This window comes from Oenanthe melanoleuca, chromosome 7 (assembly GCF_029582105.1).
Source record: "Oenanthe melanoleuca isolate GR-GAL-2019-014 chromosome 7, OMel1.0, whole genome shotgun sequence".
Taxonomy (NCBI): Eukaryota; Metazoa; Chordata; class Aves; order Passeriformes; family Muscicapidae; genus Oenanthe; species Oenanthe melanoleuca.
In genome coordinates, this window is record NC_079341.1 from 7,329,643 (window position 1) to 7,356,831 (window position 27,189).

At 39.4% G+C, this 27,189-nt stretch overlaps 2 protein-coding genes across 2 annotated transcripts in view; one reads left to right on the plus strand and one right to left on the minus strand.

Moving 5' to 3' along the window:
- The window catches only part of COL3A1 (collagen type III alpha 1 chain), a 48,925-nt gene extending 41,550 nt beyond the window's left edge, over positions 1 to 7,375 (plus strand). The window contains exons 41-51 of the mRNA XM_056496173.1: positions 394 to 501; positions 880 to 933; positions 1,109 to 1,216; positions 1,848 to 1,901; positions 2,009 to 2,116; positions 3,266 to 3,319; positions 3,501 to 3,608; positions 4,206 to 4,488; positions 4,959 to 5,146; positions 5,312 to 5,554; positions 6,184 to 7,375. Coding sequence (XP_056352148.1) covers positions 394 to 501; positions 880 to 933; positions 1,109 to 1,216; positions 1,848 to 1,901; positions 2,009 to 2,116; positions 3,266 to 3,319; positions 3,501 to 3,608; positions 4,206 to 4,488; positions 4,959 to 5,146; positions 5,312 to 5,554; positions 6,184 to 6,330 — 1,455 coding nt within the window. The 3' untranslated portion in view covers positions 6,331 to 7,375. The remainder of the gene's footprint in view (positions 1 to 393; positions 502 to 879; positions 934 to 1,108; positions 1,217 to 1,847; positions 1,902 to 2,008; positions 2,117 to 3,265; positions 3,320 to 3,500; positions 3,609 to 4,205; positions 4,489 to 4,958; positions 5,147 to 5,311; positions 5,555 to 6,183) is intronic.
- Positions 7,376 to 15,875: 8,500 nt separating this feature from the next.
- The window catches only part of COL5A2 (collagen type V alpha 2 chain), a 96,502-nt gene continuing 85,188 nt past the window's right edge, over positions 15,876 to 27,189 (minus strand). The window contains exons 42-54 of the mRNA XM_056496295.1: positions 27,011 to 27,172; positions 26,803 to 26,910; positions 25,821 to 25,928; positions 25,617 to 25,670; positions 25,189 to 25,296; positions 25,032 to 25,085; positions 23,749 to 23,856; positions 22,875 to 22,928; positions 22,490 to 22,597; positions 20,701 to 20,992; positions 20,365 to 20,552; positions 18,332 to 18,556; positions 15,876 to 17,506 (exon numbers count right to left, since the gene is read on the minus strand). Coding sequence (XP_056352270.1) covers positions 17,360 to 17,506; positions 18,332 to 18,556; positions 20,365 to 20,552; positions 20,701 to 20,992; positions 22,490 to 22,597; positions 22,875 to 22,928; positions 23,749 to 23,856; positions 25,032 to 25,085; positions 25,189 to 25,296; positions 25,617 to 25,670; positions 25,821 to 25,928; positions 26,803 to 26,910; positions 27,011 to 27,172 — 1,716 coding nt within the window. The 3' untranslated portion in view covers positions 15,876 to 17,359. The remainder of the gene's footprint in view (positions 17,507 to 18,331; positions 18,557 to 20,364; positions 20,553 to 20,700; positions 20,993 to 22,489; positions 22,598 to 22,874; positions 22,929 to 23,748; positions 23,857 to 25,031; positions 25,086 to 25,188; positions 25,297 to 25,616; positions 25,671 to 25,820; positions 25,929 to 26,802; positions 26,911 to 27,010; positions 27,173 to 27,189) is intronic.

Genomic DNA, 27,189 nt, shown 5'->3' on the forward strand with positions numbered 1-27,189 from the left:
ACCCAAACAGAAAAGTACCCTCACCTCCCTTCAGAAAAGGTGCTGTAAGGCTTGTTTTGTATTTTATCACTAATACAGTGATAGACCAGCATTTTTTGGTTAACAGCTTTGGCCACTGTTTTTGAGCACATAGAAGAGACATACCTGTTTATTATTTCTTAGTTGTCAATTAATGAGGAACATTCAAATGCATTAATATTACCAGCAATGAAAAGAAACCAGTTTGGCCGAGTTTTTCTCTCTTGTTTTGTGTATTCACAACCAGCAAAGCCATATGGGTCCCTCACTTCATTAGGTCTCCTTCAAAATCCCTGCATTGTTAATAAGATGTAAAACACACTGTCATCTCCTAAGAACATTATCTGCAATGGAATCCTTTCCCTTTTTGTTCAGGGTGAAGATGGTAAACCAGGCACCAATGGTATCCCAGGAGAACGGGGTGCTCCTGGTCCCCAAGGTCCCATTGGCCAAAGAGGCTTACCTGGAGAGCCTGGCAGAGATGTGAGTGGATGGGATTTCCCTGCTAGCTTGTGAGTTACAAATGGGAGACTCCACAGGCATATATGCTTTAAGGTTCACAAGGCCTCCCTCAAGAGCCTGATCACAGGGGCCTGGGCAGATTCTGCCCTCCTGAAAGGAGCCTCCTGTCCCTGCCACCCCCCTCACTGCCTGGGGACACTGTCTGTCTCACCTGGAGCACAAGACTGCACTGCCTAATAAATAATGCAGGTCTTACAGCTCTTTTAGGAGCCACTCCATCTCCAGGAAATCTTCCCCTCTTTGAAAGCTGTGTCTTTGAGCATAGTTCAAGCTTACTGGGAAGCAAGCTGTCTGCTGGTCATGCAGTTTATGAATAAACTGTGCCGCTCTGCTTTGCAGGGTAACCCTGGCTCCGATGGCTTGCCTGGACGTGATGGATCCCCAGGAGGCAAAGTAAGAAATCACCAATATCCTTGGACTGCCCAGTAAATGAGACATGAACTACATGGCAATATATGTCATGGATATGCTATGCAATTTGTTCCTTGCACCTCCTCTGCTCCACTGTATATACTCCTTATATTGAGTTCTACAAAACATGATATTTATTACCCCTTAATATCTGCAGGGTGACCGTGGTGAAAGTGGCTCTCCTGGCCCTCCAGGACCCCCTGGCCACCCTGGACCTGCAGGCAATGCTGGTGCACCTGGAAAATCTGGTGAAAGAGGATTTCAGGTAAGACCAGAGTAACGAGGTTAGTGCTTGCTTACTTACCCTTCCTATGCAAAGTCTATTTCATGCAGGAATAGAGAGGAAGTTTTGAAGAATCATCCTTTTGTTAGTATGAGAGTTTTTTGATATCAAGAACCTGTTCTATAAGAATATCCAGGGGAAAGACATCTCAGAGTTTATGTTGTAACAACTTACAGAAAATAAGCTCAAGATTCACATACTTCATAGGATGCCAAAAAGCACATCATCCTACCAGGCCCTGTCCTAATTTCCATCCCATGTGGTGCTCACGCAGCACAAGCAATGTGCTATTTATTTAAACTGAGGGAGTAACTTTGGAAGCCCTCAAGTTATTTCTCAGGAGTGCTGACACCAGCACAGTGAGCACTGAGCAGCTCAATGAGAGAGGGAAGGGCTGTAGTGCCTGTGTACAGATCAGTGCCTACGGGCAGCTGAGACAGGCTGACATTGGTACAAAAATGGCCTGGCCAGGATTCTTGCTGGTTCTAGTGTGTGGAGCTTCCCCTTGTTTCCCAACACCTGCTGGCTGTGAACATATTGCTGATCTGGAAATAAAGAGATGGGCTGGGCAGTTCCAAGTGATCCCTAACTTCTCATTCTTACCATATCATAGGGTCCACCTGGCCCTCCTGGCTCCACTGGTCCTGCTGGTGCTCGTGGTCCTGCTGTAAGTCATGTTTAAAGCATTTGTGATGTCATCCATTTAATTTCTGTTAAATGGGCAGTGCTCTTATCCCCTTCTATCTTCCTTTTATTGCAAATCTACCCTTACAGGGTCCTCAAGGTCCTCGTGGTGATAAAGGTGAACCTGGTGAACGAGGCAGCAATGGCATAAAAGGTCACAGAGGGTTTCCTGGTACCCCTGGTCTCCCCGGTCCTCCAGTGAGTATTTGGCATTGGATTGGGAATTAAAGCTATTCTTAGTTTCTGTGTTTAGGCCTCAGGTACCTAATTAACCTTAGCTAATTTGATGGGAATCTATGTAAATTTGATTGTCAGATGTTTCAAAATCCGGATTCCTTAAATCAACCTGACATAATTAAAGAACTGGAAGAAGCTGTTAGGAAGTAGATATGGATTTACTATAACCCTTTCAAAACAAACTTCTTATATATTAATTTATAATATAACCAGCCTATTCCTGATTTAATTCAGAAAGAGAGAAGTAGGGGTTGAAATGTCTATTTCTATATCTAACAGATATCTATCCTAGACAGACAACTAAAGCTACTCAGAGTCCAAATACCTCTCTTCTGCCATGTATCTTTTATAGAAAACAATACTGGGGCAAAATGGGCAGGAAATTGTAAACTACTGAATTGTAAACACGCATTGCCATTTGAACACAGCTAAAAGAATTGAAAGACAAGAATGGACATGAGTGCCATAGATATTTAAAACCAATAAAGGTTTAAGAAGGGATTTTTTCTGAAAAAAAACCTATGAATACCTCTCATGACATTAGTGAGAATCAAGATACCAAAGCACACTCAACATACCAAAGATAGCACCAATACTAACCTATGCAACAACACAATAGAACCTGGAGTCTAACACATAACATGAGAAAAAAATTGATAAATTCTCATCTGATGATCAATAACTTTTAAACAAATGGCTTAGCTCTTTGCAGTGCACACATAAAGCAAATCTGTAAATGTATTTGAAATCATGAATGTTTGTAGAATTATTTAAATAATATTACTGGTAATATTACTTAAACTGCAGTATTTTGGCTATAGCTACATATTCTCATGAATATAAGAGTTCATCCAAAGCTCATTGGTGTCAGTTGGCTTTCTTGCATTTTGGAAAACACATCTCTATATGAAAACATATTGGAGAACATTCAATATTTTTTCTGAATAAAGAATGGCCACCATTCTCTAATACCTGACATAGCCTTTGTATAAGGATGTGTTTTGTATAATCTTGATGATGTTTTCAGTACCTTTATTTAAGGCACATCCAGCTAGTTAGTTTGAAAGATATTACCAAGATGTGTATCACTGACTTTTCCTTCTTTCATAGGGTCCCCTGGGCCCACAAGGTGCAATTGGAGGTCCAGGAGCTTCAGGTGCAAGGGTAAGAAAAACTCCTTACTCAGCCTAATTGCAAGGAAAATTCAGACTTTTTGGTTAATATGTATGTAGATACAGACATAAATCTTAATTTGCCATCTTAAAAGATAGCAGCTGAAGAAAGAAAAAACACGTGATAAATTATACAGAAATATTTTAAATACCTGTGTTCCTTGTTGTTCTAGGGTCCCCCAGGACCAGCTGGGCCACCTGGAAAAGATGGTACCAGTGGCTACCCAGGTCCAATTGGTCCTCCCGGCCCCCGTGGTACCAGAGGTGAAAGCGGCCCTGCCGTAAGTAAATGGTGCAAACTCACACAAGCAAACCTTTGGGAATATTCATGAAACACAAGATGCTCAAGTATTTAAATATCTCCCTCAGAAACTCTCTGCTTCATGGACAAGATTTGTGGCAGGAGGTATCTAACTACCAAGGTTAAATCCAAAACCATGCAGCTCATTTGTAGTTTAGTGTAACTACTGATGTGTTGTATTGGTCTCAGCTGATCACTGACTTTCCTGTGTACAATAGGATTTCCTCACTGCAGAGCACAGGTTCCCTTTGGGTCTGGGAAGCCATGGAATGGGCTTCCTACACTGCTCTAGAGAGGCCACAGCTGCAAAGATGTGACCAACACAGTCACCTCCTCAAGCCAAGAAGTGGTCATCCTCTGGATTTTAGTGGGAAGGGTTCCTTCTCAAAGCCCAGACATAAATGAGGGGGAGAAAATTACAATTTTAAGAAAATAAAGGCCTGGAAAATCTAACAGATGTTTATACATCTGTTTAATTAATGAATAAGTAAACTAAACATTTGCATAGGAATTCTCACTTTTTTAAGATTAGGGCCCACACAGACTTTTAGTTTTAACCTGTTCACTACTTTTTTAGGGTCCACCAGGGCAGCCTGGTCTTCCTGGTCCTGCTGGTCCTCCTGGCCCATGTTGTGGTGGTGGTGTAGCTGCCCTGGGTGCTGGTGAGAAAGGTCCAATTTCCTATGGGTATGAATATCGAGATGAGCCCAAGGAAAACGATATCAATCTGAGTGACATCATATCTTCAATGAAATCAATTAACAACCAGATTGAAAACATCATTAGTCCCGACGGGTCCCGGAAGAATCCAGCTCGTAACTGCCGAGACCTGAAATTCTGCCATCCCGAGCTCAAGAGTGGTATGTCTAGATTTTATTTTCACCAATGGTACCAGGTCTTGGGGATTGTTTTAGTTTTTCAGTTTCTCTAATTCAAGTATTTAAATGTGAATATCTTCCATCAAAATTTGACCTTTTTTCAAACAAATGTCGTGAAAAAGATGATAAACATAAAAACAATTTGAAACATTAATTAACTATGCATTTACACAGAATATATGAGTTCACTCCTTAGAAGTGAACATATGTTTAAATAGTTTTAGGGGGGAAATAAAAAACATTACAAGTTCTAAATTTATTTCAAATTTCAGTCTCCTTACAGAATTCACATGAACTCAGTATTTTTTTATATCATGTTATTTTCTGAGGCATCTCTTCTGTCAAAATTAATACTTTTCCTGATTTGGCTCGGAAATCTAACATAGAAATAAGCTTTACCATAATGCAGTAAGATTCCTCTCCAAATATATTAACATTTATGTTACCTGTAGGAGAGTACTGGATTGATCCCAACCAAGGCTGCAAGATGGATGCTATTAAAGTCTACTGCAATATGGAAACTGGTGAGACCTGCCTCAATGCTAACCCCAGGACTGTGCCAAAGAAAAACTGGTGGACCAGTGCAAACAGTGGAAAGAAACACATTTGGTTTGGAGAGTCTATGAATGGAGGCTTCCAGGTGAGAAATGGGCACAGTTAACAGCCCAGATTGTGCATCACAACATCCTAAAAACTAATTCTGAAATTAAAATGAATGAGACTATTAGTATGTTAAAAAATTATGATGTGGGCTGACTCTAGAGATGATTGAACAAACACTCTTGTCTGTGTTGGTGCTCTGCAGTTCAGCTATGGGGATCCTGAGCTTCCAGAAGATGTCTCCGAAGTTCAGCTGGCCTTCCTACGCATCCTCTCCAGCCGTGCCTCCCAGAATATCACCTACCACTGCAAGAACAGCATTGCCTACATGGACCATGACAGTGGCAATGTTAAAAAAGCTCTGAAACTCATGAGCTCTACAGAAAGTGAGATCAAGGCTGAAGGAAACAGCAAATTCACATATGCTGTTCTGGAAGATGGCTGCACTGTAAGTAAACAGGAATTTAGTGCCGTAGTTAATAAATAATTCCCTCTAGAGGAGTAGACCCATAATAAAGGAAGAGAGAGCTTTACATGGCCTGGGTAAGGAAAGGACACAGCTACAGCTAGTAGGGGGAGCCTAGATTCTGTACACCAGAAGTGCCATTCCTGTAGGAAGGGAGGTGCCCTTCCATTTAAATCTGTGCTTTACAGGTAACTCCTTGTTTTAGAGTCAATGTCAGAGAAGTCACAGTCACCAAGTTTTGATCCATCCCCTGTCAACTCTAAAACTAGTTGTACCAACCAAGGCTAGCTAGTTGAAGCCATGGGCTCTGGTTATGGGAAGAGGCAAACAGTCATTTTGCAGATCCAGCATTGCTTCCCTCCATGTTGTCAGTGCAGCAGAAAGTACTGGAGGGGAGCAGCAGCACCTGCAGCCTTTGCAGTAACAAAGGGACAACACTAATGCTGTCCAGTTCTCCCTCCTGGGGTCATTTCACAGAGACAGCAACTAGTTTTCAAACAGGCTGAGAGGGTTTATTATTACAGAAATAGGAACTCTGATAACCTATGGAATGACTGCAACACAGGCCAGCACTCATGTCTCTAACATTCTTTTTCTGTTTAACTCCACAGAAACACACTGGTGAGTGGGGTAAAACAGTTTTTGAATACAGGACACGCAAGACAATGAGGTTGCCGGTGGTTGATATTGCACCTTTAGATATTGGTGGTCCTGATCAGGAATTTGGCGTGGACATTGGCCCAGTCTGCTTCTTATAAATCAAAGATCCTGCTTTCTCTGAAACCCCAGCAAACAGATTCACACTCCAACTGTGCTCCTTTGTTTCAGCCTTGTCAGCTAGTACAGGTGCCCGTCTGTATCCCAGTTATTTATTAACAAAATTTCTGGGGGAAAAATCAATTTGATATCAAGGGTTTTTTTTTGTTTGTTTTTTTTTTTTTTGCTATTACACAAAATACAGTAAAAATGCTTTTTTTTTTGCTCTATTTTTTTTACCAAATTCCATCTTCGAAACATGTCTCCGTGGTGCTATAATAAAAACTTCAACACTTAATAAAACAACACTGTGTTCTATTAGTTGAATGTTAGCCAATTTTCAAAGCACTGATTGCTCCCAGTACCAAAGTTTACCCTTCTTTCTAAGATGCAGTCCATAAAGCTAGAACGACCTCCCTGTTTCAACTACCTCAACATGGACAGAAACTGGGATGTGTCTGAGTCAAACCAAAAATTAATCAAATCAATCAAAATGCATTGGACCCAGTGGTCAATTCTGTGGATTTGTTTGGTACAAAATTGTCTATTTCTGTACTGATTAGCTGGGAAAGGTACAGTTTATCTTAAGAGTTTAATACCTTAATGTCCGTAGTCACCATAATTTTATTGTTGGATTGTATTCTGTTGTCAAAGGTGCTTCTCTACTTTCCTGTCATTGCTGGTCAAGACCACTAAAATTAGGGAAGTGTAAAAGATTAATATGATGGTGCTAATGTATTTTTCACTCCTAACTCTGCAAGTCAGGGTTATTGACTTGCTCAAAAAACCAAAAAATATAAAGGATTTAAAGCAATTATAAATGTCTCCTGTCAAAGATTGTCATTGGCATGTCATAGTTGAGAATTTTCTCCCTTCACTCTGTAAAAGTCAATAAAGATGCAAAATTGTGAATTTCTTCTGTCACGTTAACACATTTATAGTGTTGAAGGTTAGCCATCTTTGTAAGCTTTTATATGGTTGTTGGTCTATTCCTTACAGAGACACATAATAAAATATCTTAATAAAATTTCTTGTTGTTTCATAAAACTGACTTCTTTTTTAATTTTATTATTTGTTCCTTCATTCAAACAGATGAACAAGGCAGGACGTAGCTCTGGTACCACTATGATTTTTCAAAGACTGGTTCCTCTGTTTGAAGGAAGTCCTGGTAATCCTAAGGGATGCAGTTTATAGCATACTAGTATGAAATTTTCTATTTCTTGCTTTTTCTGCTCCATCCAGTGGCTCAAATCTCCAAGTACAGTGACTTTCTCTATCAGCAGGGATTCAGATGTGACAGCACCATCCAAAGCAGGGCCCATGCACCAAGGCAGGTCAGTTTGGAGCAAATGGAAGATCTTAACCTTCTCTCCTCCAAGAAACCTGCCTCAGTCTGAATAACCAGGCAGTCACAGGCTACCAGCTTTTCAGGGGGCAGCTTAAATGAAGGGCTTAAGGCTCCCACAGGGCAGGCCAGAAGCACCAACAGTTTGACATTTGAAAATCTTGATGTTTTTTATGGCCAATGGAGCTGTACAACCCAGATCTTAGCAAAACTTTAAGGAGCAAGTGCCCACAGTAACATTTAAGGAGCAGCAGTAGTTTTCTGCCCTTGAGGCCAGAAGAAGGAACTAAACAGCACCAAGGAGCCTGGGCCAGGAAAGCTCTGCCACATTTAAATGCTGAAAGATGCCACTCAGCCTTACCCATGGAGCAAGGTCCAGAGCCTGCCCCACATCATTAGTACACAGCCACACATTGCTCCACAGCCCAGGATCATCAAAGACATTCTACAGCAAGATCAGATAACAACATTAGGCATTAAAGAAAAAAAATTGACTCTTAAAAGTTCTCATTGACAATATGGATTATGCATCCTCAGAGAATATTTTCTGATTAGCCCAAGTAGGATAACTGCTGTTTTTTTAAGAAATCTCACCAAATTTGAGATTGAGCCAAGACACTGCCCTGCTTTGGCATTGCAAATTTGGATGTGCTCACACAGAAGGAAAACAGTGAGGCTCTGGGGAGACCCTAACAGCACGAATGCAGTGCACCACAGGCATGACTGTACTTAATGCAACATATAAGAACAGTGCCAACAAATCATAAAAAGTACTGGCTCTTGCAGGAAACCTCCGCCTTGATGGTGAAAATAAACTACTGTTTATGGAAAATGTGAGTTACATATACATAATAATATTAATCTGACATAAATTACATGGTAGGATGCCTTTGATTGGAGTTTTACAAAAGCAGCTGGTAAGAATGCTGGCTGGGGGAAAAGTGCATTGGAAACACCTGTTCTTAATCCCCATGCAGAAGAAAATAGCCTTTGCCATCTTTGGGAACAATGACTCAAAACTCGAGCTTTGGGGATTACTTTATAATGCACACATACTAATCAAGTCTTCTGTTAGTAATGTCTACTAATGAAAGTGCAGTTCATTTGTAGGACACCAGAGCTTTTTCTTCTGCTGGAGTCATTGGCATAGGGACAATTTAAACACCTCCTTTCCACATTATTTTATTGATTATGTTTAAAACACTCCAAAACACGTCACAAATCCAGCAAACCCTTATCCAACAGAAGGGTTTTGATATCTAATTAGACCCTACTTGCAAACAAATTATACACACCTGTGACTCATTCCTCACCCAGTGTCCTCCTCTTTGGCTTGTGGAAAAAGCAGATTATTTTCATTGTTTCTTTCTTATGAATGTTTCTTTCATATTTATTTCATGCATTAAGAAGCATTACCTCTGATTTTAACACTTGGTGAATTTCTGAATAGCAGGTAAAATAGGCAGGCTAAAAACAATCTAAGTTTTCTGGTACTCAGGTAGCAACTCTGCCCAAACAAGCCCCTTGTGGACATTCTGAACTCTGCAGCATCTCACTGAAATCACACCCTTCAACAAAAACCTTTAAACTCCCAGCAAGCAAACTGTGATGCACTGGACAGAATAATCCAATATTATACCATAAACAAACTATTTGGACAACAACATCTATGGATTCCCAGTTTCTCTGGCATTTTCTATTTCAGCCATTGCACTGCTGATCATCACCTTTTGTCATGGTTTTTTAAATTATAACACCAACATTGTCTAACTATTATTTTTACCTTGTTTTTTCTATGATACTTGCATAATTGCAGGGAATAATTTTTCCTTCATCAGCATTTCTACATTTTCATTTCGTTTAACTTTTCCTTTTGCAACTGTTTTACTCTTTGTCTTCCTGGAACCCTCTCTCAGCAATACCAACTCCTTTGTGAATACTAAACTTCTAGTATAGCCTCAACTTCCCGAAAAATTAATTAAAATATCCAGAGATTATGAATTTAATAGCTACTATGCTCAGTCTCAGGCAGCTACAAGGGAACAAAGAAACCTAGGGGACCTCACCCTACAATAGGGCAAAAAAAAAAATCAAAGGTTTTTTTTTTTGCTCTTTAGACTTTTTACTTGCCTCTGCAGAGGGGAAAATCCATAAAAATGTAAACTTTTCTTCACAGTTACTCTAAAACTGAGAAGCATAAATCCAAAACTGTGGGTTGAACAAAGCCTCTCATCCAGAGAGGGCTGAAGCCATGAATTCCCTGTTTGCCTTCCTTACATTTTTAAGCCTCCAGAACTGCTCAGTATAAACTGTTCTAGATGAAAACACCAACACCTGTTTTCAAGCATTTAAATTTCAAGTTGTCTTGGAGAAAAGAAGAAAATATTGTAGTCCACATAGTTGAAAGAGAGGCATGAAGCTGGATGAGAGGCAGGAAAAAATAAGGATAGAAGATGTCCACACAGTAATAAGACTGATACAAGAAATCTCTAATTCTGATCTACAGCTTCTCATTCTTTTACACAAGCTGATCTCATTTACTTCACAGGACCATACTCCCATGGCTCTCTGAGACAAGAAGAGAGACAAGAGCAAAAAGCTCTTCCTCAAGGAGTTTTTCAGGGCATATTAATTACTTCTAAATATCACTAAGTTAGGCTTTAATATTACCTTGGAACTCCACCTTTCCAGTTAAGTGCAAGTTGTCATCTCAGGGTGGAGCTCTTTTGTAGGACACCAGAGCGTTTCTTCCAGAGAATGTGGACTTCCTATTGTCTGTGGCACAGGGACTATTGCAGCACCCCATTTCTTTGTTTTTTACAAAAATTATTTGTAAAAAACCCTAGAAAAATAACAACAATCCAGCCAACCTTTTTCCTAAGTTAAAAACTTTGCTACCTGATTAGACCCTAATTGTAAAAAAATTGTAAACACCTGTAACTCAGTGGGTTACACCCTCAGCTTCCTCTGGGAGAAAGGCAAGGCTTCTCCATAGCCAGCATGGCTGGCAGCTGCTTTGAACCCCTCCTCAAACCCCTCTCCCAGCAGTAAGTTGACACCTAAAGCAGCACTCAGAGTGGGGTCATGATGGTTTCTGGATTTGAGCAGCTGCTAGGAATTTCTTCTGGGAGATGGCAAATTGTCAATAACTTCCCCTCCTAAAACAAAAGAAATCAACTTTTAAATAAGCATTGGGTGCAATTTGCAACCCTTCTCTTATTGTGGTTTCAGCTAAATAGTATTAAGGCTCCATTTCCAGGCAGTAACCTGGAGCAAGAGCTGTGTACAAGAATTTTAAATTAGTAAAGGAGAAATTTCTTCTCAATATGTGCTTTGCCATGCTATGGCTGTCCTGATAGCTTCCCTAGGAAAATCAAGGGTTCTTGTCAGGTGCACATTATTCATACAGACTGGAAAAGATGTTATTTTGGAGGACTAGTTATTATTTATGGCAACAAGACAGTGTTGTAGTCATTAAATTAGAATATGTTTCTTAATACAGATTTCATACTCATTTCAACCAAGACCAAAAGCCTGATGGTTCAATGAAAAATCGTATCCAGTTCTTTGGACCAGAGAAGAAGCTGGGTCTGGTAAACTCCATATTTAAACCAAGCCCCTCACTTCTGAAAATGTGAGTAATGGGACAAAGAATGTTACAAAAATCTTAATTTTTTTTTATCATGATCTAACATTTTAATTCAACATGTGCTTGTAATCACGTGTCCTCAACTATATCTTGTTATGATCTTAAAGAAAATCTGTACACACTTCTGTTTAAAGTACTAGAAGAGAAATATATTTTGCAGGTTTCAGGATTTGGGACACAAAGGGATGCTTTCTGTGTTTTTGCCTACCTGTTTACTGGGAGGAAGCAAAAAGTAGTTCACACTACAAGGGGAATTGCTGTTCCAGGGTGGATGAAGTCCACCAGAACAAAATCCTGGTGGATCTTGTCTTCCCAACTGCTCTTCATCCTACAATAGCTTCACTCTAGAGTGTTGTCTAGAAAGACTGACTGTAACCCACACTGCTGCTTCCCCATCACAGCAACCCCTCTTGCTTGAGTTGGCTGTTCCTGAGAAAGACACTGATCATCTTTTTTTCTTTTTTTTTCTTTTTAATCCTGAAGTTGTATCTGGCAAAGCTATACTTATCCAAACTTTCTCCCCTTTCAGTATACCCCTTAGCCATGGACATCTCTGGATTGAAGTTTAAGTTTTGTTGTTGAGTCCACATCCACTGAGAAGGCAGTCATTGAAAGGTGACTCCTGAGGGCACTGGAGATGTGCTTCCTGTGGGGTTTTGTGAATATTCCTATTCTAACTTGCCTTTCAGCTTCATTGTATTTGTTATAATATCTCCAATGTACCTGGAAAAGTCTACTCACTCCTCTTCTCAGCTTGGGTGCATCTATAAAGCAGGGATCAAAATTCCTAGCAGAAAATGGCTGTGATATGTGTCAGCTGCAAAATGTTAATTTTCTCCCCAGTATTGTCTTTGGATTTGGGATGAAAATCTTGCTGCTAACAGACTGATGCTGTTGCTGAGCAGTGTTTACATGAAGGCCTTGTCTATGTTGCCCTGCCAGCAAGAAGGCAGGGGGAGCACCAGGAGCTGGGAGGTGACACAGCCAGGACAGCTGATCATAACTGGTCCCAGGGACATTCCAGAACTTATGGAGTCATCCTCAGCACAGAAATCTGTGGTGGAAGCTGGCCAGGGGCCACTGCTCAGGAATTGGCTGGGTATAAGTCACTGGGTGGTGAGCAACTGCATTCTAGGCAACTGTTTTGTATATTTGAATTCTTTTGTTATTATAATTATTTTCTCTTTCTTTTCTGTCATCCAATTAATCTTATATTTTTTTTATCCCCAAAATCTCTTCCCTGCCCCACTGAGGGGGGGTGAGGAATAAGCAAGTGTTTCTCTGGTGTTTAGAGTCTGGGTTAAACCCCAGCAATACAGCAGAAGGAAATGCTCAGACTTTCTCTGGTTTTTGTGTGGTCACACAGCTTGTTCTTCAGAGGGAAGAGGCTCCTGAATTACAGCAATGGCTCCTGCACTCATCACCATCTCTGTCATTGTCATGTTTCTTTGTGGCAGGGAAGATCATACCATACCAAACATGCAAAAATATTTCATTGAAATTCTAAAATTGTAGTTATGTTCTTTTGCTAGCTATACTTGGTTGGGTTTGTATCAGATTTTTTCACTCAGTTGACTGAGGCTAAAAAGCAGTTCTGTGATGCTGTGGCAGATGTGAACTTGCTTGGCTGTTTTTTTCTTTTCTTCTCTGCCCAAACATCCCTAAATTAGGCTGCAGCCTTTCCTGGAGGATGGACAGTAATATCTCAATCAAGGAACTAATTACTAATTTTGCAATAGAATCATTTGATAGTGCACCAATCTCTGATATTGAGAATATAACAAAACTTAAGCCAGAGTTTATAGAAATATGGCTTCTAACTCTACCAGCAAGGAAATGAGAATGTGCACAAAATAAACATTGAGGAGGGAGTCAAAAATGGACTCTTTAGCATCCTGCCTAGTATTGCCTGATACCTTTGTACTTTTCCAGACCTTGTCCCATAAAGGATAAAACATGCAATGCCAAGAGCACAGCAAACAGATCAGCAACCAAGCTCTCTAATTTTGTGCAATACCATAAAAACTTTTCAGTTTTAATATTTGCACCACTTTGCTCAGGTTCTCCTGCGCTCTGCACAGGCCATTGGCTCCCATATTGTGCCCTTTCTCCAAACTGTTTTTTTTTTCTTTTACTGATCCTGAAGATATTGCCCAGTAATTGCCTCACAGGAATGAGCTGCAAATTCACAATAAAATTTGTCTATGGGTCCACAGCTTCTAAGACATTTCTATTTCAGATATTGAACTGCTGATTTAGTTTTATCTTTTGTCATGTTTTTTGAAAACATCCAATGGTCTAATTTTTACCTTGTTTTCTCTATAATATTTGCATACTTGCAGGGAATCTTTTTTCCTTCATTAGGATTTCTACATTTCATTTAGTTTTGTTTTTCCTTTTGCAATTGTTTTACTCTTTCTGGAATCCTCTCTCAAAGAGATAAAACTGCCCAGTGAGTATTAAACCTTCAGTATAGCCTGCATTTCCTGAAAAAGTAATTAAAACATCCATAGATTATGTGAATCTTTACCAGCTCAATTACTGTGCTCAATCTCAACCAGTTATAGGAGATAAAAGAAAGCCATAGAGGCTCTTACAATACTTTACAACAATAAGAAAAACAGTGCTTTTTGCTCTTAAACTGTTTTTAGACTCTTTACTTGCCTTTACAGAGAAGAAAAATCTTCCATTTTCTTGCTGTTCTGTGCTGTTTCTAGCTGTCATTTTCTTTGTTAGATTTCTGTGTTGCTTGGTACATTCTTTTACTGCATGTAGTAGTACTGCTGGTGCTCTACAGAACCTTTTTATTGCTGAAGACTTAGAGCTGGTTATTTATCACAGCTACAAGGAAGTTAGCACAAAGCAAGGAAGGAGTTTGGGAATTTAATTTCTAGATGAGCTTTCAATGAATGGGTGCCAAACAAATATTGCCCTACTGCTTTTGGTAAACCAAGAGAAGGTTTCTGTCAATGCTGGCAGTCCTGGGGTTTGTTTCTCCCTGAGACAGGTCAGTTATGGAAAACAGAACCAACTCTTGTAACTCAAATTTAATCTAAATGCAGTGTCTGATACTGTGTTACTGTAATCACTCAATTATTTTAATCACTCTTAAGTGCCTTTTTCCATCATTTTTGAAGGTATTTGTCACTAAGACAGAGCTTCACTAAATGTTATAGCTGACATTTACTTAGTGCTACTTCATAACTTACAAATTATTGGCTCATTCATTCTATGTTCATTAAATTAAAGCTGTGTTTACATGAAGCAATGCCATGTTGCCTGGATAAGAAAATGCCACCCCCCCACTGCCCTCCCCCCTCCCCATTTTTGTTTTTTTCCTTGATATGATTCTACAATTCTTTGAGGAGTGCATAAACAGGGAAAGAGGTGCAATATCTATGTATGCTCTAAACATAGTCAGTAGAAGAGAAAAGCATGTCCAACCACTTGCCTTACAGACTCCTCAGTTCATTACCTGAGAGCTTGCACTTCAAAGCTGACTTTCCTTTAGTGATTCTCCAGCCCTGGTTTTTACAGAATATTACCTCAGATGGCTCTCTAGTTACAGCTCTTTTTAGTGCTCAAGGCACCTGCCTGAGGAAATACTGCACACTTCATATGGAGATGGAGGTGCAAAGAGAGACTTGAAAAGAAAAGAAAAGGTATTTTTCACAATCAAATACTCTTTTCCTTCAACAACCTTACAAATTATTTACACTAAACATGGATTACAATACTCTGTTGATTAAATTAGAGATTAAAAATTCCAAACATAAATTCCAACCATAAACCCATCCTCCAAATGTTATTAATTTTGTGCATCTGGATAAATGTGTAGAGATATGACCACAGCCACCTTTGCTTGAACATACTGCACCAAGCCTTTACACTGCAGCTTGAAATTAATGTTATCTAAAACTTCTCTAGGAGCCAGTATGGTAAATTAACCCCTAAGTCACATATTTATAGAAATTATTTCATGCCAGTAAGAGAGAAACCATAAAGTTCCTGCATGGCAGTAAAGCAAACAGGTAAAATCACCATGAACCTGTCAACTTCCCAGTCCTTGCCTCTCCTGCAGGAACATGCATTTGGACAACCTGGACCAGCTCCAAAGCCCCTGTCCCTTCAGAATGGGGAAAGGAAGGGAAATTCTTGCCTTCTTCAGTACAAATGCAACCTTATGGCTTGTCCAGAAACTGTCTCCTATCAGTGTTAACTCCCATTGCCACTATGGCCAAATTGGAATTGGCCAAATCACATTTCATTCTTGAATAGAAATTCTCTCTGGAGTCTCAAACAATATTATTTAGGTAGCTGTTTTAGGCCTGCTGATTTCCTTCATACAACTGACACCTACCTGTAAAAACTGACACAGAAGGTACTTCACAAATACTTCTATACTCCTATCTCCAAAATATTTCACAATGCCTTGCAAATAATTTATGCAAACAGCAACCAAGCAACAATTAAATACTTCTATTTTTAATTTCCTGGGAATGAACTGTTATGGAATGAACACACTGGAAGGAGTTTTACACAAAGGAAACCACTTACATAGCAAGAAGCATGTATTTAATTAAATGCTTTGCAAAGATACATGAAAAAAGCTATGTTCATGACTTTCTTTAGGGAGAGCCCCAGCTGTTTATTTTTTTTTTAAGGAACAAACAAAAAAACGTGGAGAGCACAGATGCAGTAAAGAAACAAAAAACCTAAGTAAGTTTGTACCCACATACTTTACAAAATAAAGCATGTTGGAGGTACAAAACATTCTATATACTGAATGACCAACAAATAAATGCACTGTAACATTGTTCTCTCAAACACTGAAAGCCTAGCAGCTAAGCTCTGAGCATGACATTGACAGTAGGCATCTTTATTTCATCAGCCTTCTAGAGAGTCATTTAGCACCATCACTTTGTTGCTTTTTTTTTTTTTTTTTTGCCCTGCCTATCTCCTATCTTGAAATAACAACAGAAGCATAGCACCTTTTAATATCTAAAATAAAACCAGAAATATTAATTGCATCCCAACTTCCAGAGATGAGGTAGCTCATGCTAAGAAATGATGGAACTTTCTTGCCTTGACAACTCAAGGCCAGCAAGTCAAATTACTGGTGATGCACATCTGGATGTCAGCTAAAACCAAGGAATTTCTAAATTTACTTTATTAGCAGTTGATCTGGTATACATGTGAATGGTCTGCAACACATAGAAATTGGCACCATATATAAGACATCTGTATAATTTGATACGTAATGGCTTCTTAGATGGGCAAATATTGGAAAATCAACAAGTATTTGGTTTAAGACACATTTTGAAGATTAAGGATAATTTAATGGAATTACGCAGATACATTGTGAGAAGCAAAATCTAGCCTTAAAAGTATATGGGACACCCCTACTAAAAACTCATATTTCCCCCAGTAATGTTTTAACTTCATAAATTAACCTTGGCTATGGATCACTCTTCCGAGCAAACATAGCAAAGTGCAAGAAAAACAATGCCAAATTAAGATGGTCTTCTCTGAAGAGATTTTCTTCTACAAAAGACACAGATTTCTGTGAATGGCAACCAAAGGAACATAAACTGGGGTGGAGGGAGTAGGTATGATTGAAATATAGCCAAAGGTTCACAAAAGTGCTCTACTTTTCTGTTATTTAGTACACATCAAAGCAAAAGAAATAATCATAGAGCTTTACATAGTTCCACATTAAACCTATCTATTTTGAATACCTGGAAATGTCAAAATAATTTGAAACAAAACCGAGGAAAAGGATTCATATTACTTTTAGAAGGTGGTCATCAATCCTCTTTAAATGGAACTAAAAAGTTGGTTTCAATAATTGAAAACGGAAGTTTTGTAAGTAAAATAAATATTCAAAAGGAGGCCGGGCATCTAGAAAGAGCTGTATATACAATGCTGATCCAATATCAGCCATTACTTCAAGAGTCTCAGGATTAACTTCAATCAGTCTAAGTTCATGTTTAATTGCTGCTGTTGCTGGGTAGTGTGTTATATTCCCCCCTTGCTCTTACACAAAGCAAACTGGCCCAATTTCAATTCCAAACTCCTGGTCGGTGCTGCCAATGTCCACCGGTGCAATATCGATGATGGGTAAGCGTGCCACGTTCTGCGTTCTGTACTCAAAAACAGTCTTGCCCACATTCCCATTACGTTTCTAGAGGCAAAAGAAGAAAAAAAAAATTAAAAATTAGGCCAGAGCTCATGTCAAAACCAGCCTGAAGTGCAACTGGTGAGTCAGCTGTCTGATTGTTGAGGAGGATGTCTTTGCACCTTTGCTGAGTAACGCCCTGAGCAGCACTGTCTGCACTGCACCTGGGTTATTTTGAAATGTCTCTAATGAGCAGATCTATCAGACTGACATATCAGGGCTGATTTTTCTCTTATGCTATGAAATCCTTCTCTATATGTTAATTATATGTGCCTTCACCCATAGTTGTGGGCTTACTTGAAAGCACTTAACTTATTTCAGGTGCAAGACTAGATTTAGGAATATTTGCCAGTATTGTTTTTGCTGAAACTGCATTTGAAAATGAAAAATCTACTACTTGCTGGTTTCTGTGCTCACCACAAAACTTTAGAGAGAGTTTCCTTTGCAGCTCAGTCATAGCACCAGTGAGTTTCCTCCACAGTACTGCTTGCAATATTCTGGCAGACAAAAGTTTGTGGTTATCTCACCATTTTGTGCAATTCCACTCAGAGCTAAATAAGTACTGGGAAATGCAAAATGCCAAGATATGTGTTTCAGTGTGCTCACTAAGATGGAATTTGCAAACAGCCTCTAAATACTGCAGATTTCTGTTATGTGAAGCTAGAATTATAGCAAAACCCCTCTTTGATCAGTTATTTCTGCAATTCATTATAAAATCCTGCAGCATTTTAATTACTTCCTTGTGTGGGGGTTCTTTTCTAATTCAAGAGAGAAGTGAAAAGGTGCAAAAGTCCTTTTCCTCCCCAGCAAACAGTAAATCCCCAAACTTACAGAACAGCTGTCGTGCAGAACAGTGTATCTGAAGCGGCTGTTTCCCTCTGCCTTGATCTCCAGGTCATTGGCCCCTTTCAGAATCACAGCTTTTTTCAGGTTCTTTGTCTGGTCATCCATGTAGCCAACACTGTTTCTACAAAGGTAAGTGATGTTCTGGGAAGCTTCCTTGGACAGGAGGCGCAGGAATGTCATCTGAGTGACAGCTGTATCCCCATACACGAACTATGGAGATAAAATAATAGGTCATCTTACAGGACAAGGGAATTGAGTTGGTGAATTTAGAAACATCTGCCATTATTGTCATCTTTCAGACATGACTAGTTGGAGCCCTATTACATAAAATCTAAGGGTGTTTTCTTTTGTAATTTGCTGCCAGTTGAGGACAAAGAAATTTGAATATCCTGTAATAGGGGAATTTTGGAGAATTTTGACCATAATTCTCTGCAACTGAACAACTCAGAGGAAGTTTGGCCTCCACAGTTATGCCCATTCTGCCTCATTTCTGAAAGGGATTCTTACAAATTAAATAGTTCATTAGAGGAACCTTGAAGCAGGTAAGAAACATCAATCAAAGAGAAAACTCTTTTACAATGCACCTGATGTATCACCAGTTTATTAAGCTGTTTTCTGTAGGGTTTGTATTGTATTTAGAAACAGCACAAAGAAAGCTTGGCTATACAAAAATAACTATACATTTGCCTATGGGTCTTGTAAACTGATCAACTGGCACAGGAGTTTGACACATGTTTCAAGAAGTGTCATTGTTTCTATAAAAATAAGCAATTTTTTTACCAGTAAGAGAAATTCTAAAATTCCTGAGGTTTTTTATTTTCTTCTGTCCATGTAGGTTCCATTTTATTCATGTTTGATGAATCATTGCAATGTAAAAAACAACAGTCAAGAGTGTCTAAAAATTTATACATTTCACTGAAACTGGTGAAGAGAAAATCTTATTCACTGGTACTGTCATAATGTATAAAGTGTGGTACCTTTGTTTAGTAATCTTGGACACATTTATTATTTAGAATCCATAAGGAGTGCACTTGACTATTACATAGCTCATACTATTGTTTACCAAATCTGACAGTTTTTCAAAAATACTGAAATATTCCTTTTTAGTATTCCTGAAGATAATTTGTTCCTCCAAAGAGCATCTGCCTTACAAATCCCTCTCTCTAGTTCTGCAAGCAGCTAAATATCAACTGATATGTGTTGGTTCATGGCAAGGCTTTCTGAATTTTGTAATAAGGGAAGGCATCTCAAAAAAGCAATCAATATCACATCTGTTCTCAGCTGTTAAAGTTCTAAACTGTTTTCAGTAATCCAGTTGATAATAGCCTTATTTTTTACACACCAAACACTTAATTTAAAGATGATAATGCTCTATGAAATAACATTGGAAAATATGCTTTTCATAAACTAGGAATAAAAATGGCAAAAACTAGTTAATAAATTATATACTTTGCATAGGGTAAACTTTTGTTATTTGTCATTATCATTAAGACTAATTTTAGAAGTTACCATAGAGGAAAAACCCAGCAGAAAGGTAAGTGAAATTTTTTCTGCCTAGAGACTGATGAATTCATTATGGATCAACCTGACACATAAGATAACAGTCATATTTTAATTCAAAAACAAATGTATAAAGTAAGTTTCATAATTTTTAGCAATGTAGGAAGATTAGAATCTAATTAAAACAGCAGGGATCTGGATTATGTATCAGGGTAGAAGTACAGTTGTTTAAGGACAAGACAGAGATTTAGTAAAAGACTGATAGTGAAGCTGATGTTTTTGTCCAACTGTGGCCTGCTTTAGCCAGTGCTGCATTAGATGCACTTGCATTGTTTTTTCCCAGCTGTTTCCTACCTTTATTACATGGTACTAACAATTAATTGACTATAAGCCAGTCAATCAACAAGTGTAATGCTCTGACTGTAGCAGAATCTGCTCAGAGCAGCACATGAAGTTTCAAACCACAAGGCAACAAGCTTCACAGAAGCCAATTCTTACCAGTGACTGTATTCATTTACCTGTGATCCCCTGTTCATATCAAGGCCATACCAAATAGGCTTTAAGTCAGAGGACTTGCTGGCCCACCATGTTTTGCGGGGCACAGTAGATGGGTTGGCAGAAATGCAGGTCTCCCCAGTTTCCATGTTGCAGTACACTTTTATAGCGTCTTCAACACATCCTTGGTTAGGATCAATCCAATATTCGCCTAGAAAGAACACAAAGCGTGACTCTATATTACACAGATTTTTGCAACAGCTGGGAAGGCATAAGCAGAAATACATTGCAGCAGTGCAAAGCAGGCCTGTGCTGACAGAGGCAGCCTGACAGGGCACACGGCAGAGTGTGACACGCACCGCTCCTCTTGGAGGGGTGGCACAGCTTCAGGTCGTCGCAGGTGCGCGCTGGGTGTTTCTTGGAGCCATCGGGGCTGCGCATGGTCTCGATCTGGCTGCTCAGGGACTTCAGCGTGGCGTGGACTCCTGGGTCTGTTTTGTTCTGGTCATCAGGGGCTGCTTCATCCTCGGTAAACTCTGGTAGCGGATCCGCCATGGCATCGTCATAGTGTCCCATGATGTCACCAATGGCAGCGGTGAGGTGGCCTGGAGGCCCTGGAGGGCCAGGAGGACCAGGCTCGCCTGGTGGGCCCTAGGGTTCAAAACAAAAAGGCAACAGAGGTCCAGTAGAGTAAATACTATGCCAAATGACAGCAAAGCCTGCCACCAAAAAAAAACCCCCAAAACTTTGGGCCAGTCACTCTAAATCACAGGGAATAATTCAGATATAAAGAATTCACCTTTCAAAGGACAGGGATAAGAGATGAGGTATGTATTCACTCTGCTTTGTGTCCTCTCTGATTGCCTTAACGCCTTGCTCAACTTTTTCTTGCTCCTGATTTTAAATTTAACAGCTGGAAAAAGTCACCAAGGAATGCCCTCATTCCCTTTGTTAAACCATCTGTCCCTCCTTGTTCAGATCTCCACCTACCAACTTTATTTCTTAAAATTCCTGCTTCCCCTAACTTGCCTCAGGACCATTTTCCTGGATGGAAAATTTGGCACTAGAAACATCTTTATACTTATCCAGCACAGTGCTGAGCTCTCTGGCCACAGAACTCTGATCTTTCTGTGGGACAGAATCTACATCATCCTTACTTGGAAGAGCAGGTGTTTTCCTGACTAAATTTTGCCAAACAGGGGGTTGTGAGGTTCCTCCTGCCACCATGAACTGGGACACGTGAGAAGATATCTGTTAATAAGCATCTCACCCTGCCAACCCTTCTCTGGCAGCACAAAGTCTGTAATTTATCTCCAGGTGAATTTTGATGAGCTGGTTGTGGATCAGAACTGGCCTTTCCTTTGAGTCATTACTTCAGAACACACACCTAGTGCTCCAAATGCACCTACAGAGCACACAGCCAAGCTAACACACACCATGTCTGAAAAGTGAAATCTCAACTTTTATTTCTTGCTTTTTGGTTCCAACTTACAGCTGCATGCAAGCCCCCATGGAAAGCAAAATTAAAAATATTGGAATGTGATCTTTCTTGTATGGTTTCATTACACAGATGACAGAGACATATTACATTCTTATGCTCTGCCATAGACTTTTCATGCAGGTCTTGGTGTCTGAGCAGAATTTGAGATACTGATAATCAGCAGAAATTCAAATGAAATAGCCAGAATATTAGCTCATGATAAACACAGGAAAAACCGTGTCTTACCAGACAAAGTCAGCAAAAACTGCCTTCCTTTCCTTGCCTATTATTTTGTTCTACCTCTTCCACAAAATAAGCAATATTAATTTTTAAATTCAGACATGACCACCCAGATCACTCTTTTCTCAAATTGCTCGAATTTTTTATCTTCTTTCAAATAGTTTAAGTATCCTTTTCTGAGTATTTTGAATTGGTACATATGGAATATGCCTGGGGCATTCAGCACGGTTTAGGACTCTTTCCAAACTGGTCAAACCAGTTTTCATCAGAAGTGAATGAATGTAATAGTGGATGTTTGTTGGAGAAACTAACACATTTTATTATTTGTCTTGAGCTCATAGATGTTCAAGAAAAAAATGTAACGGACTGTAAAAAAGAATCTGATTATTTGAAGATAACCTTTTCCCCCCATATTCCCATCGATTTACCTCAGGTCCAGCTTCTCCCACAGTCCCTCTAACACCAGGAGGCCCAATTGGCCCGAGTGGACCAGGACTTCCATCTTTTCCAGAAGGACCAACTGGACCTGGAGGACCCTAGAAATATAGGAGACAGATGGAATGTATTTTAGCATTTAATAACAAAGTTCTACAAAACAGCCTATTATAAGCAGTATCTTGTCAGGAAGCAAGATGATTACTTCTGCCTATTAAAAACTTTTAAAAATCACCTTATATAAAAGATATTAGGGTAATCACCATATGATACCAAAGTCAGTAAAAGTCAATTAAATAAAAGGGATGCAGAAATAGACATCTGAGCAAGTATAAGAAACAAACCCCAAGCAAGAAAAACCTTAAAAGTTTTACTCACCCGAGGACCAAATGGGCCTGGAATGCCAGGACTTCCCTGTTCACCAATTGGACCCTAAACAGAAGAGATTATCATATCATTGTGCCATTTAAAGCATATTAGTTTAGTTTTAAGGCATTAAAAACTGTGATATACACAATTGGGTATGAATACCATTAAAATGCACATAAACAATGGGGGTAGCTTCACCTTAATCCCTTAGTAACTTAATAAAATTTACTGGTGCCTGGCTGTAAAACTATGTCTCTAGAACAGCCCTGGTTTTGAGTACTTATAATCAGAGTGACTTACAATAGCTGTCGCCAAGTAAAAAGGTAATTTGGGTGTTGGGGTCTTTTTGTTGCTGCTATTCCTGTGTGTTGAAACTTTCAGCATTTGCACAGCACCAGTGAATAAATGTAATTTTTTTAAAAAGCAAGTTTTCCATCATATTTCCATTCAATTGACAATGAAATTACACAGTTCTTGAAAATATTAGCAAGAGATGCTCTCACAGTCCTTTTGGGATTTTGCACTGGATTCCTTACTCTAACGAATTCAAACAGTGCCAAAAAGCATTTCACACTCTAAATTGCTTATCTGAAACTACCAGCTTCTGTAACCATTTTCTGCTGACAGGTCATTGACTGTCAGTGATTGGCCTTGCATAGGGAATAGGACAATACACATCTTGCAACAACAGTTTTACCTCATCATGCAACAGTACTTTAAAATTGCATTAAAAATATTAGCAAGTACAGACACCAAGCCACTCAAACACCTTGTGGGGAAAAAATACTGGTTTGGTTTTTTTTTTCCACTTTAAATAACTATGTTCCTATTTACTATTTAAGTACCAAACAAAAAAAATTATAGTAAAAGCAGAAAAACTTACAGGAGGGCCAGGAAGGCCTTGAAGTCCAGTGAAACCCCTGTGTCCTTTCTGGCCCCTATCACCTCGATCTCCATTGTCACCTTTGTCACCACGAGGTCCTTGGGGACCCTATAAACATCCATGATGAAATGTAAAATTCTGAACTGGGAACAAAACTCCAATCTAAAACCCCCTCATTTGCTTTTAGACACAGCACTCAGACCTCCTTCCCTTTTAAAGCTGGAAATATGGTGATAATAATTACAGAAAACTATGCTGTGATTAAATACAGTTGTAGCAAATTTACTTAGCTACATAATGCAGTAAAAAATCCACAAACCTGTAATCATGGTAATAAATAATTTACAAAACCAATTTTTCTAATATTAATATATTTATTTGCCTTACTGTATATGGCAAATGGTTTTTGTTGATGAGATTGCAATATTAAGGATCTTTCACAGACTTATTATGATAAAGCATATCTTCAGTATGAAATCACCCAGGCTGCATCTTTACTTCTCACAGCTTCTTTAACCTTCATTATGATTAAAGTACAACTGAAGTTACATTCCCTAACTACAAAGAACATCAAGGCAGCACAAATACCTTTCTCCTATTACTGTAACAATTCCATTGTTGTTAGTTTTGATAATTGCAAACTTCTTACACTGATTCAGGCATCATTGGAAAACATGGCTGCTTCAATTCTATATCTCTCAGCCCAAATTGCATGCTTATATTGCATAATGCCATATTCCAAATAGTTTATCAATGGCATCATTATTGCTAACTACTCAATAAACTTTACTGTCTCTCAAATGACATCTGCTTAGGGACAGGAAACATTGTTTTGAATTTCCCAAGTTTGCAATTAATTTTCTGTTCCAGGCTTGGATTGTAAAAGACTTATGTAACATAAAAGAGAGGAGTTTTGTTTATTTTCCTTTTCAGACTGATGTCGGAAGTTCATGAGTTGAATTAAGGCCTTTTCCTAATGGGAACAGGTGATTTTGTTGTATTTCTGCCATTTTTATCTTAAAACATCCCTTTTTGTTCAGCATTCATTTCTTTACCCCTTATTTAGACCAGACTCCAGCCATTTGCTAACTCAGGTCCTACCATTATCCAGACTGCAATATGTTCCAAATAAAGAGGCTTCCAAAGCATCACTGGAGTATCCAAATACAAATATCCAAATTTGTGCAGCTTTGTACAAATGAAGCACAGATGAAGCCCTGCTTGGCTTAACACTCTCCTCAGTGGTATCTCAGAGATAACCACAGTGACCATGGACAACTTACAGGCAAACCTCTTTTTCCTGCACGACCTGGGGGACCCATCGGACCTCGGGAACCCTACAGAGATTGCATACAGAAAGAATGTGAGGCAATACATGAAAACCATACACAATCATTTTTGATAAACAAAGTTGTTGTTTTTTTTTAAAGCCTCACTTACAGTTTCACCTCTTTGACCTGCATCTCCTGGAGGGCCAACAGGGCCTGGAGTTCCTGGACCTCCTGGAGAACCTGGTAAGCCTGCAGGGCCAGGTTCACCACGATCACCCTGCAAAGCAGAATTTCAACTGTTTATCTAAAGAGGATTGGTCTAAACCAAAGCAAAGCTGTAGCACTGCCAGTCTATTTTTGAGCAATTGCAACCTACAAAGATATTCCTGCTGCAAGAACTCAAGTCTGAGTTTGTGGAGGCAGATGTTCTTAGCCTCTTAGCCAGTACTATATTCAAATCCTCAGTACTATATTCAAAGCTGTGATACACTTTCAGAACAAGCTCTCCATCCAGGTTAACTGAACGAAAAGAAACTCTACAATAAGTCAAGAATAAAATGGGGATTTGCAGAAGAAAAGAAAATAATATATTCTTACACGTTCTCCAACAGCTCCATCTCGTCCAGGAGTACCATCATTACCAGCAGGTCCCTGGAGTTATGGAATAAAAACAGAGCTATTGATTAACTCTGTAATCCTGTATTTCTAAAAGAATTGGAAAGTTGTTCTCCACCTCTAACTTCAAGTCAAGGAGAACAGCCACCAGGCTTTTCTTGCATGCTACAATGTTGAAATACTTACTTCTGGACCAGCTTCACCTACAGGCCCAGTGGCACCTGACTGGCCAATAGGTCCTGGGGGACCTTTGTCACCAGGTGGCCCCGTGGGACCTTGCTTTCCTGGAGTACCCTAAAAAAGATGACAAGTATCATATTAAAATTTCAATCACAAAACAAAGAAAGCACTAAAAACCTACTGCCAGCCAAACTACTCATTAATCCAGACTGAAATACCATGTACATTTGAAAATTTAAAGAACTCCTGATGTTTAAAGAAAATATTCTTACAGAATTTGAATATGTATTTAATACACTTTGTATTTTTAAGAAGTTACTGATAAATCAGTAAGTCTGATGTCATTATCTGCAATAGGTATGGTGTTTTAGATTTCAGAAAAATATTATGGATTCTGTCTTACTACCAACAAACATTGTTAGCTAAAAAAAATTTCTGACCAACTTTAGCTATAACGTGACTTAATGGATCCAGTGGTAATGACAGATCCTCCATACCAACCCTTTTACTAATGGTCTATTTAATTGCTTGATCTACTGGATCTTTAGGCTACCCAACAAATACCTATAAATCCTACATGAAAGTGAAGAGAGCTCTAGTGGCAATTTGGAAGGCTGTAGTTCACAATTTATGAAACAGTACTTACAGAGTATCTACTCACATTCAAGCAACCTTTGGGTACTTAAACGAGCGTGTGGAGTTGTTTTTTTCAGGGATCAAGTTTTAAGTCAAATAGGAACATTTTAGACAGAAGCCTTAATGCTATTACTCACTCTTAATTCAGGTCCAGACTTTCTATTATGGCAGAAACAAAAAGGAAGTAAACCTTCCACCGCATTCATTTGCATGAGATTAACTTCCTTCTATCCTATTCTCTCTCTATTCACTCCTGCAACTGGAATTTTTCTGCTCATGCTAAGGAGCACTACAGTGCAAATGCCCCACAGAAATTCCCAGGCAGGTGGCACATGGCCATGCCATTACTTACTGCAGGCCCTGGCAGCCCAGGCATGCCTCTCTCCCCTCGTTGTCCCGGCATTCCAACAATTCCTCTCTGCCCAGTAGTTCCTGCTGGGCCAGGGGGGCCATCCGGGCCCTGAAACCCATGGAGGAGAAAGCAGTGTCACTGTCATGTCAGCAGCAGTAAGCACTGAGAGGCAGCCTGGAGCTGGTGGAGGGACAATCCAGGGACATACCGGCTGCCCGTCATCTCCCGGGTCACCCTTGTCCCCGGGGCCACCAGGAGGCCCAGTTGGACCTCGATCTCCCACACGGCCATGAGAACCTGGGTCACCACGAAGACCTGGGGGACCTTCTTTTCCTGGCTCACCAATAGGCCCAGCTGGCCCTGGGGCTCCCTAAAAAAATGGAAACA